Source organism: Gymnoscopelus braueri (genome assembly GCF_963280865.1).
Source record: "Gymnoscopelus braueri genome assembly, chromosome: 18".
Classification (NCBI taxonomy): Eukaryota; Metazoa; Chordata; class Actinopteri; order Myctophiformes; family Myctophidae; genus Gymnoscopelus; species Gymnoscopelus braueri.
In genome coordinates, this window is record NC_137618.1 from 15538821 (window position 1) to 15551098 (window position 12278).

Below are 12278 nucleotides of genomic sequence, written 5' to 3' on the forward strand. Positions count from 1 at the left end.
ATATATATATATATATATATATATATTAATTTCTTAGGCTTAGCCTGAATTCTGCTTTCTCTGTTGCCAACAGAGAAAGCTATCAAGATTCAGCACCATGGATAGCGTGCATGCTCTCTGCTCTGACAAGTGGTAATGAAAACAGTTGGTCAATCCAATAAAAAAGTCAACGACAAAGGCTATATAGCGCTTAATTGGATTCGAGAAAGAAGAAAAGGCTGAATGCACTTGTCTTGTATGCCTTTCTCACTACTGTAAGTAAGTAGGCTACTTGATAAACCTCGCTATTATCCCTCTTTCCTTCAGCAGAAAAGCCATGGGTGCACACTTGGTTTTCAAATTGTCATAATATAAAATGTAAATTGGCATGTTTTGGGCATGATGATTAATCAGTCACAGCTAAACTTCTGATTAATCTGCTTAAAATCTTGAATCTAGTTTTACATGCCAACAAAATTCAATAGGAACATGTCACCAGTTACCAGCCTAGGCAATTGCCTGTATTGCCTATAGGCCTAGTACTGCTACTGCCACTGGGAACAACAACCACAGTAATTGCAAACCACGGTAATCTACAATCAGACCAAAAGATGGCCTTAAAATCAAACCTGGTAATAACAATAAAAAACAAATCCCACTTTGGGCAGCAATGGAAAACAATAATTGCTGCTGACTAAGAATCTATGCCGTACGATTTAATGTGAAGGCCATGAACCCCCAACTGCTCCAGTGGAGCTGCTTAGCGGCCAACAGTATAAGATAAGACTGGTTGTACTGGTCAGCTCCCAGGTTTTAATGTCGGTCTGTATGTGTCTATGTCCAGGGTGTTGCTGAACATGAGCACTTGTGCTCAGCTACTATCCTGGGTAAATAAATAACTAAAAGCAAAGTGTACGAGCTAACAGCACTGTTCATTGTTCCTCTGTTGGGGCCTCATTGTCCTGATCTCCCCCTCTCTGTGTGACCCTTTGGGTTTCCTCTTCCCCGAGTTCTTCCCTGGCTGGTGCCTTTCCGTCCGCTCTGTCCTGCTGCTGCTCCTCCTCATCCTCCTCCCCCCCTTCCCCCCCATCCGGTGCTCCTCGCAAGGCCTCCTTCAAGGTCAAAGTGGCGGCTTGGGAGTCCCTGACCACGCCCAGCTCCGTCGACACTTCCGGGTGACGCCTCTGCAGATGCTTGACCACCTGGAACTTCTGCTTGGCTGTGTAGGAGCAGTGGCGACAGCGGAAGGGCTTCTGTTTGGTGTGAGAGAGGTAGTGGTGTCTCAGACCCGCGGGCCACCGGAAGGCCTTGCTGCAGAGGCCGCACGCGTACTGCCGCTCGTCACTGTGCTGCCGCTGGTGGGTCTTCAGTATGAAGCTGGTCTTGAAGGCCTTGCCACATTTCTCACACACGTAGGAGCGCACGTCGCAGTGCTGCGTGGTCCGGTGCACGCGGAGGGCGTCTGCTCTGTTGGTGCGGTAGTCGCACTCCTCACAGGCATATGGCTTCTCCCCTGTAGAATGAGGGTAACGCCGAAATTATTAGTTTTTTTGTATTTCAGGTGGACACTGAAGAGTAATTTCACCCAAAGTCAGAGCGCGCTTTACAGGTTGAAAACTTGCAGCTGAGCACACCCTAATCATGATGCAATTGCACCTGTTTTTCCTGGGGTCAATGGTTAACCACTTATGCCCTATATACTTCGTTGTATGCTCACAATGCTCACAAAAAAGTGTAATAAATCAAATAAAAATTGGAAAGTTTTGAAAATTTGTCAAAACAGGGGACCAGCAGAGTTAATGTGGTTAAACAGGTGCTATTACATCATGACTGGAGCATGAGGTAAACATACTTATTTTCATTGATACTTTTTGTCATGGAATATTAGCAGACCATTTAGCAAGCAGGTGAATTAAACAATCAATTAATCAAATATACATACTGTATATACAGTATTGTATATACTATGGACCGCCCACCCTGAATGCCAGTTGAAACACAGGTGTTCCTGAATTCTTTTGTACACATCACACACACAGAGTCGCCAGCGCAACTCTGTAGCAGATTCTTCAAAGGGTGTTCCAAATGGCACAGAATATGACCATAAAAATACTACATACAGCTTGTGCAGCTGTGTGTAACAAGAATTGTTCGTATTCAAGCCAAACAATCAAACTGTCGAAACATGGAAATCTTCACTTCACACAGATTTGAACTGGAAACACACTTGAAAGTGTCACATGTGTTTCCGGTTCAAACCTGCTGCTGAACTGATCGCACAAAGCTTTGAGAAAATGAACTGGAACAGGAAATGGGGTATACACCAACTTGGGACTACAGTTATGCACAGAGCCAACATAGGTCTTTTCCTCTAAAAGTTTGATCGTTTGGCCTCAGGAGTCTTGTATTATGCAGCATAAGCTGCTCAAAAGAACTGGTCACCATTGATTTCATTTTTTTTTGGGGAACCTGCTATAAGTCGTGCTGGCAACCTCCCTGTGTGTTATGTTGAAACTTCACCTGTATTTCAACTGACATGAATGTAGACAGGCTAGTAGTGACGGAACTTTCTGTTTTGGGCAAACTACGCCTTTAAGTGCCTTGCTCAAGGGCAGCTTTGTTGTAAGATTTCCCAAGGAGTCTGCTTTAAAAAAATTTGGACTTCAAATATTACTAATAATAGTGTTGATACCTGTATGCTTGGTCATGTGGTACTTTAGCTGGTTAGTCCACTTGCACTTGTAACCACACTCGGGACAAAGGTACCTCTTCTCCTCTTGATGAACTCTCATGTGAAACTGTAGGGGCAGGGGCAACATATGTTATTATGACATTATGGAAGAACATGTTTAAACATTTATAACAAGCATTTATAAAAATGTATATTAATTCCGGGACGAACAGAACAACCTCTGTCATTTAAATGTAGACAGTGCCATATTAATTTTCATACTCAAATTGCTAATGGATGTTGTTATTTTGAATGCAGATTACTGACTGTATTTGCCTGGAGAGGTCTGTCCTAATTTAGAGCTACTGTAATATCAGTATAACACCAATTGGATTGGGAGAAAACACCAGACAGATAATAAAGGAGGCCATCTGGACCTCTCCAGACTGAATATCACTAAAGTTGGGCAGTTTAACATTTTTCAGCCACTCCAAATTGGATGCTGAGCAAGCCTTCAGCTAGCTTACAATTCATCCAGTATTTTACAGACGTAGCTGTAACGAAAGAGCATGAAATTGCAAATATCTGGATACCTCCATGGCATGATTTGATTTATTCTAGTCTGTTTTCAAAGTTTAATGGTCACAGGCTAGTTTTATGACGTCTCCCATAAAGGTACCATTTAGCTCACCTTCAACCTGGAGGGATCGCTGCAGGTGTAACTGCACTGCTGGCAGCAGTAAGGCTTCTCCCCGGTGTGTGTGCGGACGTGCCATGTGATCTTCTGCTTGTTCCGCGTGGAATACTCACAGTCCGTGCACTTATACAAGCGCTTGCCCCCGTGCGAGCGGAGGTGCTGCTCAAAGACGAGCTGATGGCGACAGGCAAACTCACAGCTGCTGCACTTCAGTGGCTTGTCCCCTGCCGGTCCCTCCTCGTGTTCATCCAGAAGGTGCTGGACCAACATCTGCTTTGTTTTCGTGGCGAACGGACACGACTGGCACCGATGTGCCAAGTGGGTTCTCTGGTGCACCTCGAGGCTTTCCTTTGTGTCAAAGGTCGCCTCGCAGGTGGTGCACTTAAGAGGCGAAGAGTGCTCGCTTTGCCCGTGGGCCTTCAGCGTCGCCTCATTGCTACACGTGTAGCCACACTGCAGGCAGGAGAAACGCCCCTGGAGCTGGTGCACACGTTTGCAGTGGTTCCTCAATGCAGCGTCTGAGCTGAAGCGAGACTCGCAGTCAGCGCACGCGTGCGGCAGCTCCCCCGTGTGGCACCTGAGATTGTGACGCCGCACGTCATCCAGCGTGTAGCCGCTGAAGTCGCAGAGCGAGCAGAAGTGTGAAGGCTGCCTGTCATGGACCCGCGTCTTGTGTTGATGTAGTTTGGTCACCGTTCCGAAGCTCTTGCTGCACTTATCGCAGCTGTGGCGGCCGATGCCAGTGTGGAGAGACTCGTGCTCTTCCAGGCGATAGCGTCGCGTGGTGCTGAAAGGGCAGTAGCGGCAGCCATGAGGCTTCACACCATTGTGACTCAGAGCAACATGCTGGGTCATGCACCGTTCTTGTTTACATGTGAAGTTGCAGTGCTCGCAGTGCAAACGTTTAGGTTTGATGACACCAGACTTGTTCTTCCCATGAACTAACGAAACATGATTGGTCAACGCTTGTTGAGATTTAGCCACAAATGCACACAACTGGCACTGGATCTCATCTGGTTTCAGGCACCCTCGCTTCACATGGCTGTCCAATGCCCTTTTCTGATTACATCTGAATGGGCAGCGGGAGCAAGAGAAGACTTTACTCCTCGTGGGAGCTTTCCTTGCACTTCCCTTGTCCACCGCTGAGTCCTTACCTACAAGGAGAGGCTCATTATCCTGCTGATTCTGCTTTCTCCCAGATACATTTCTGCAGGATGAGCAATGGCGTTTAACAGTTGCAAGATTTACTGATGAGAAACTGCAGCGCTTGCATATGAATTTCCCATATTTTTTTGAGTAAACGGTCCTATTCTTCAACATATAACTTGTATTTTTATCAGAAAGCTTTTGTTGTTTCATAAACGTAACTTTCGAGCGCGTCTTCATCTTGGCAGTTGTCTGTTGTGAACTTTGAGAGACAGTTGCTTTCTCAACAGGACTTTGGCAGTTTGTTACCTGAGATGTACAGGCTTCCTCTCCCTGTTGAGTTGACTGCTGGTCTTCTGAAACTCCACCAACTGGGTTGTCTACAGGTGGTGGCTCAGTTGGTCCTGCGGGCGTTCTTTCATCAGATTGTTTGGACCCATCCAGACTCAAAAGAGATTCCTTTTCTACAGGCTGGCACACAGATGATTCTCCTAAAAACGCCCTGGCCTTTCTTGGACGAGCTGGGCACTTCTTTACGATGTGGGTATCAAGGCCTCTCCTCTGTTTGAACTGAGCCCCGCAGGCTCTGCATTCGTGCAGCACTAACCTCCTACGGCACGTCGATTGGCAGTGGTTCTTCAGAGCAGTCTCCTTACGAGTGACATACGAGCACTTATCACAGTGATACACGTCTTCGTTCTGCACCACAAGCATTTGCACCCGTCCTTCCAAGACCATGGCATCCACTTGATCTCTGTCTTGCTTCCTCATAGCTTTCAACTGACCCTCAGACTCTAAACGTCTGTTTTGAGTCTCTTCCACCTCAGATGTCTGAGTGTCGTTCTCTGGTGCACTTATATCATTCAGACGAATATCATTTTCATAGGAATCACTTTGGTTACCGTCGACACCTTCATCGCAAGCAACACCATCTTCCTCTACAGTAGTTATGGCCATAGAAAGGCCCGTCCTCTGTTGTGGTGTGTCCGGCCTTGCATCGTTGAGAGTGGTTGTGCTGTGAACATGGTCTGTGCTGTTTTCTACCTCGCAATGCACATCAGTGGTCTCATATTCAGTGTTCGATAAAGTGGTCAAAACCAAAGTACAGTACTCTTCGGGACTGTTCACAGACGGAGCAGCAACTGAAACACTCTCGGCTGCCTCCTGAGGAAAGGCCCCATAGACGTCTGCCGTAGCCAAGCCTTCGGAACTAGTGACACTAGTCTGTTGGTTGGTGTGTTGGTCTGCTGAGCCAACAAGCTGCTTCACTTGGTCTTCAGTAACTGGAGCCGCTTCGATGGTTTGTTCACACTGCTCAGATCCTGAGGGCTTCTGATAGAAATCTCGCATGAATTCAATGGAATTTCTTTCTTTCTCCTTTGCAGCGTAGGTTTCCTGCCACGCTTTGTCCCCGGGGACGTACCCGTGAGCTTTCCTTTTGTGCAGAAAGAGGCTGATGCTGCTGAAGGAGGAGTAGCTACAGAGGGCACAGCGGAACTCCCTCAGCTTGGTGTGCTTGCAGTTCTCGTGGTTCTGCAGGGCTTGGCGGTGGCCCGTGGTATACGAACAGTATTTGCACTGATGGGTGACCGGCTGCCGTCGCTCTCCAGAATGCTTGGCCAACATGTGATTGCGAAGCTCATATTTGCGCTTGCAGGCGTAGGCGCAGATTTCACACATGAGCGATTTGGTCTGATGTCGCAGTTTGTGGCTGTTCAGCTGGTCCATGCGATGACAACGGTAGGAGCACTGGTCACACTGGTACCTTGAGGACGGAACGGGAGGTGTGATATCAACAACAATACTAGAAACAGTTGATTGCTGCAAATTATTGAGCTTAAAATGTTATGACTTTCATTAGAGCATACAGATTCGCAATACATATTAATTGTTTGGATTTAAATGTGTATAAGCTTCTGTAGTCCTCACAAGGACATTACTGAAAACCAATACTTTACCAGTCCAATGCATCAACTAAAACATCGTCGCTGTCAGGCAGAAACCTTGTATCTCCGTATCTTTTGATGTTTTTTTCATAAATTCCATTTCCTGTAACGTAACTGTTTTGGACATGCAAGGTTTCCCACCTGACAGCGATGATATTCTATAAGGATTATGTGTAGGAGGTTATGTATGCGGGTTCAGATCAATTCTGATGAGCAAAGAGCATTAACCATCATTTTGTACTTTACTCTATTTTACTGTCATTTTATGGTCCAATCAGCAGATTCCTCAATTATGCAAATAATTGTTAACTGCAGTCCTAAAAAAAAAACACTACCATATGAAGTATTACATAATACGTAAAAGAACACCTGCCTGAGATCCCCAGCATGTTTGCGCATGTGCACGTTCAAGTAGTGTTTCCATTTAGTGACGTAGCCACACTCGGAGCACATGAAGTTCTTGTCGTCTGAGTGGGTGAGCATGTGCTTGGAGAGGTACGACTCATCTCTGCACCTGAAGTCACACTGGCTACACTTGTGGGGTTTCTCACCTTTTTAAGAAAGAAAAAACAAAAACAAAACATGTTTTGCCTGCAGTTATACTTAGTTGCGTGCCGGTGTGGTGCTCAGTAAATAGCAGATCTACAAGCTCACAACGCGCCACGAATGTGATGCGTTGTGAGCTTGTATATCTGCTATTTACGGCCTGCTACACCAGCGTGCAATTAAGTATAAATCAGGCTTTGCCAGTTACATTCCAACAGGAAATCACAAATGATATTCACCCATGGTATATCAAGAGCACATCAAATGCACAACTCATTTCCCTCTGAAGTTAAAGGGGTTAGTTCCCCAAAGTCTCCTCTGCTTAGCGTCTCCTATGTTCCCTCGCTCTCAGCTTTCGTTGGTCTCAAGAATACCATTTGAAAAAAGTTTGCACAGATAGCTGACAAACTATGTCTATGCCTGGTAAACCACTCCGGTCGCGGAATTCACATTTCATTTGATTCTGCAGAAATCAAATGAATTGTGAATTCCGTGACCTGGTTTACCAGGCTAGACTATTTACTGCTAGTGCCATGTGATCGCAACATTCTCAGTTTTATTCTGGATGGGGACCTATTGTGAATAATCATCCCCTCTCTCTGCTCTTGATATCCTGACTCTCAACACTATCTAAATACAGTAAAAATGCCTGAACCCCCCAAATAAATAAATAAATCTACTATGCCTACCACTGTGCATTTTCATGTGCCGTCTCAAACCACGCTTATGTGCAGTCACATAGCTGCACTGTGGACAGCGGTGGGTTTTCTCGTTAGCGTGCAGATGCCCGACGTGCTGCTCAAACGCCACAGGATTAAATGTGGTGAAGGGGCAGAAGTCACAGCGAAGCTCCTCGCTTCCCGGGTGGCCTTGCCGTTGGTGCTGGAGGAAGGCGGTCTTGTTGGAGCATGAGAAATCACAGCGTGAGCAGTGGTAGGCCAGGTGTGTCCGACGATGATCCTCCATGTCCTTCTCGTCTCGGAAGATAGCGTTGCAGGCATGATGGCGGCATCCCACTGCTTTGACCCCGTGGATTTTGGTGGCGTGTGTTAACAGCACCTTTCGTAAAGAACTCTGGAAGGTGCAGCCTTCTTGGAAACAGGTTATAGGCTTCTGAACCCCTAAGACATTGTGTGTCTTCATGTGGGCCTTGAGGGATCTGCATCGGTGAAAGATCTGACCGCATGTCGGACATGGGTATACAGGAGAGCCCACGTCGCCCCCCGCCTCGTCGGCGTGTACGCTGGCAAGATGGCGGCGGACCGAGTTCTGTTCCACGGCTGAATAGTCGCATAAATGACAGCGGTGGATTTTTTCACCCGCCTCACGGAGCATATGTATGCGTAGCTTGCTCTTGCTGTTGAAGTATCGCTGGCAGGTGGTGCACTGGAGGCTGGGGTCCGGATAATGCAGGTGGAGGTGCTCCTGCAGATGGGACCGCATCTTGAAGCAGCGGCGACACTTGGGGCAGGTGTGGGTGCGATAGACGTGCTCTGACCCCTCTGCAAGGTAATCTATAGGCAAATAAGAACACACAAAACTGAATTTTGAATAGGTCAATGCAAACTGTTATTACAGTCTAAATATACATTAGACACAAACATTTTATGTCTAAATAAAATGTAATTAAATATGTGAACTTTGTTGTTGTCAGTCACTTTTATTAGGAGCTACAGTTTTTGCCCACTTTTGTTTGTTTGTCTGTTGTTTAGAAGGTTTTATTACGCCGTTATGACCGTATTTGCAATAACCTGTCCTGGTGGAAAGGCTGGTCATGGGTCAAGGAAGAACTGATTAACCTTTCACATCGATTGATCAAAAACACACATAACTTGGTCAAAAACACACATAACTTAACCACAATACTTTGAAAAGAGATTTATCATAGAGACAGGAAAGAACTGATTAACTGGTCACACTGTTGTGTTGTCAACGAATAATTGAAAAAGTAATCGATAGAATAAAATAATAATAATAATCGCCCTTGAGGCAACTATAAAAACTCACTGTTGACTGCCAGCCACATCAATGTACCTACCCTTGGAGGGTGGCACGTCGGCTTCATTGGTAACTGCAGAGAGTTCATTGTTTTCCACCTGCTTCTTTCTCCTCCTTTTCGTACTGTGACCTTGGTTCTCAGCCTCCCCTAAGTACTCGTCTTGTAATAATGACGTTGCATAAAGTGGGTTAGGTTTCCGTTTTCTTTTGGGTCTCCCAGAGATTTCAGGTTGGCTGCTTCCATCAAGGCCTGCTGTTGTGGAAGGCATCTCTTCACCTGAGAATAAATAATAATAATAAAATAAATATATATCTTTATTAATGGCAGTGTAATTGTATAGTCGTGGGTGTGTGTGTGTGTGTGTGTGTGTGTGTGTGTGTGTGTGTGTGTGTGTGTGTGTGTGTGTGTGTGTGTGTGTGTGTGTGTGTGTGTGTGTGTGTGTGTGTGTGTGTGTGTGTGTGTGTGTGTGTGTGTGTGTGTGTGTGAGAAAGATGTTTTGGGTTGTGTTATTAGCTACAGCCAGCCTACCTTGAGGAGCAGTGGGTGGACTGTTGTGCTCCACACAGTGGTCAGTCAGCTGTTTTGCATTGAGGGAAACAAACTGACAGTGAGGGCAGTGGAACGGCATGTGCATCCGCCAGTGGCTCTCCATCTCGCCTTGTGTGCTGAACGCCACTCTGCAGGATGGCAGGGTGCATGGGAAAAGAGTGAGACTGTGCGTGGACGTTACGTGGGCCTGGTATTCCAGGCGATCTGCACTGCTGAACAGGCAGTCCTGGGCTTTGCAGGGGAACGGACCTCTGGGTTCCAGGTCTCCATCGTGGGTCCGAAAGTGTCGCTTCAGTGCACACGGCTTAGAAAATATCTCATTGCATAAAGGGCACTTGTAGTCACCCAGCTGTCCTTTACTGGGCTTTGAGGACGGTGTCGGGCTCTTTACGCAAAGATGAGAAGCAAATGTGCCAATATCCAAGAAGTCTTTTCCACATTTTTCACAGAGATGGTGTTCCCCTCTCTGCATTGTGCCTGTCGAAAAATAAATAATAAACAATGTGAGCTCTATGCAACAGATTTCAGAAGGCATGTAATCGCACCAGTTCGTTTTTTCTCCACTCTTCTAGAATCAGGGGTCCTCAACAGGGGGTCAGGGACCAGGACATTAACCTCTTTGCATCCCTATTCTGAGGGGAACATTAGGCGAAAAAAAGCAGATCTCTGCTATTTAAATATGACAGAGAGGTTATATCAAGAGGGTATATAAAGAGGTCTGGTGTAAAGGGAAAAACGAGCAGACCAAGTACAGAGCCAAAGGTCAAGTTTACTAAGTATTGAAGTGGTTAAATGTCTGGAAATACACATTAACAAGAATCTAACATTTATATAGAGAAGATCATATGTAAAAAAAATGAACGAAAAACATTAATTTACGCAACACCGATTATAGTGCTGTTAAAAACAAGTCTATTTGAAGCTATCTATGACATCTTATGAAAAGGTTTAATCTGCAACACAGTTTTATACAATGTGTAGTCGGGGTCCCTGCTTCATCTCTCTCTTCATCTCAGTCCTTTGCCTGAAGAACGTTGAAGACCCATCATACATGGATGTACTGTAGGTAATAAACCCACATATAGTGTGTTTATTACTGTGTTATAGTAATATACACACTATATCCATATCGTCACACTGTTGTAAATACAGTAGCCAGCAGTGGTGGAAAAAGTAGTCAAATTCTTTACATAAGTAAAAGTATCAATACTGGAATGTAAAGATACTCTGCTACAAGTAAAAGTCTGGAATCCAAATTTACTTGAATAAAAGTACAAAGCTATTGGCATCAAAATGTACTTAAAGTACCAAAAGTAGAAAGTACTCATTATGCAGAATGTCTCCTTTCACAAGTTTTCAAATGTATAAAATTAAATAATACATTTAAATAGCTGATCTACAAGCTCAGAATGCAGATTGACTATTTTCGAAGTGGTTAATGTATGTTTTGTAATAATAATCAAAATCTACAAATAATTGTAGTGGAGTAAAAGTACAATATTTGCCTTTGAGATAATGGAGTAGAAGTAAAAGCACAGAAAATTGGAAATACTCCAGTAAAGTAAAAAAAATACCTCAAAATTGTACTATAAGTACAGTACTTGAGTAAATGTACAGTTACTTTACACCACTGTGAACACCCATAATCTAGATAGTTCATACATGGATGTAGGTAATAAACCCACATATAGTGTGTTTATTACTGTGTAATAGTAATACACACACTTTGTCATCACACTGGTGTAAATACAGACCCATCGTGCATTACAAACAGAATGTCGACCTACTACACCAGCTTCCTTGGTTCTTTCTACCAGATAAACAGCACATCAAGACAATATGTCACTTATTGCACGGATGGCACACCCCCCTTATTATTGTATTACTTAATAAATGGTTAACTACCACTTTGCACATTTTAAAAACTATATTCACATTTATATTGGCCGACTTTTTTTTTGTGGTATTATTTACGATTCACTTCCACGGCGTCGCCATTTAATAGCTCGATAGCTTTCTTGTTATTTCAGTCACAAAACGTTTCTCTTTAGTTAATGTAGCTTAAATGGGTCTCTTACCGTCTTTGCGATGAGCGGTTAAAGCCACACTGTTTATGCTGATTTAACGCACATTATCTGATCCTTATGGTCTTTGTAAAAACCAAACACACAGTGAGATAAATAATGTTTAGAAATATATCAGGAGGAAGGAACTAGGAACAATACATTGTGGTAGAAAAATGAACGGCCGGGAGTATTTTACCCGAACACCGGAAGTATAATAGAGGCATTGGATTCAGTGTTGCCATGTCCGCTTATTATAAGCGACTTGTTATAAGGCTTGTTGTGTAACGTTGTTTAAACCTAGCCTGGTAAACCCCCCTCCCTCCGGAAATCTCATTTGCATTTGGTTTCAGGAAGGAGGGTCTGGGATTGCTCACAGAGTAAAGCTGCCCGAACCACTGCGCATACGAACCAATCAGCGGCTGCTAGGGGCGGGATCATCCAATCACCTGCCTAGTAGCTTGAAAAAATGAAACTCCGTCTGTCATCGATTCTGCGCCCGGAGTCTCAGATGCAAGTACGCTGTGAAACAAAATGTGTGTCGCAAGCTTCTTCCATTTGACGGAGTGAGGTTAGTTTAAACCTGTGGTTCTTCACATTTTCCTCCTTGACATTTTCATGTCAAGGAGGACCCCAAAATTAATATGTATTTGTGCCAGGTGCTTTGCTAGAGACCCCCCCC

At 44.6% G+C, this 12278-nt stretch overlaps 1 protein-coding gene across 1 annotated transcript; it reads right to left on the reverse strand.

The window, feature by feature from the left end:
* Positions 1-47: 47 nt before the first annotated feature.
* On the reverse strand, positions 48-11745 carry znf142 (zinc finger protein 142). The gene is made up of 8 exons (XM_080456581.1): positions 11612-11745; positions 9513-10010; positions 9024-9260; positions 7675-8499; positions 6809-6990; positions 3342-6251; positions 2672-2777; positions 48-1492 (listed from the first exon to the last, which is right to left on the reverse strand). Exons 2-8 carry the CDS (start codon positions 10003-10005, stop codon positions 912-914), a joined length of 5334 nt encoding a protein of 1777 aa, XP_080312707.1. The 5' UTR covers positions 10006-10010; positions 11612-11745; the 3' UTR covers positions 48-911.
* Positions 11746-12278: the final 533 nt, after the last annotated feature.

Bases quoted from the DNA above. Each gene is read 5' to 3' on its own strand.
- znf142 (XM_080456581.1), bottom strand. From the start codon at position 10,005: ATGCAGAGAGGGGAACACCATCTCTGTGAAAAATGTGGAAAAGACTTC. The intron at 9,261-9,512 runs GTAGGCTGGCTG...ATTTATTCTCAG, and splicing joins TCCACCCACTGCTCCTCAAG to GTGAAGAGATGCCTTCCACA. The intron at 1,493-2,671 runs GTATCAACACTA...CTCATTCTACAG, and splicing joins CCACATGACCAAGCATACAG to GGGAGAAGCCATATGCCTGT.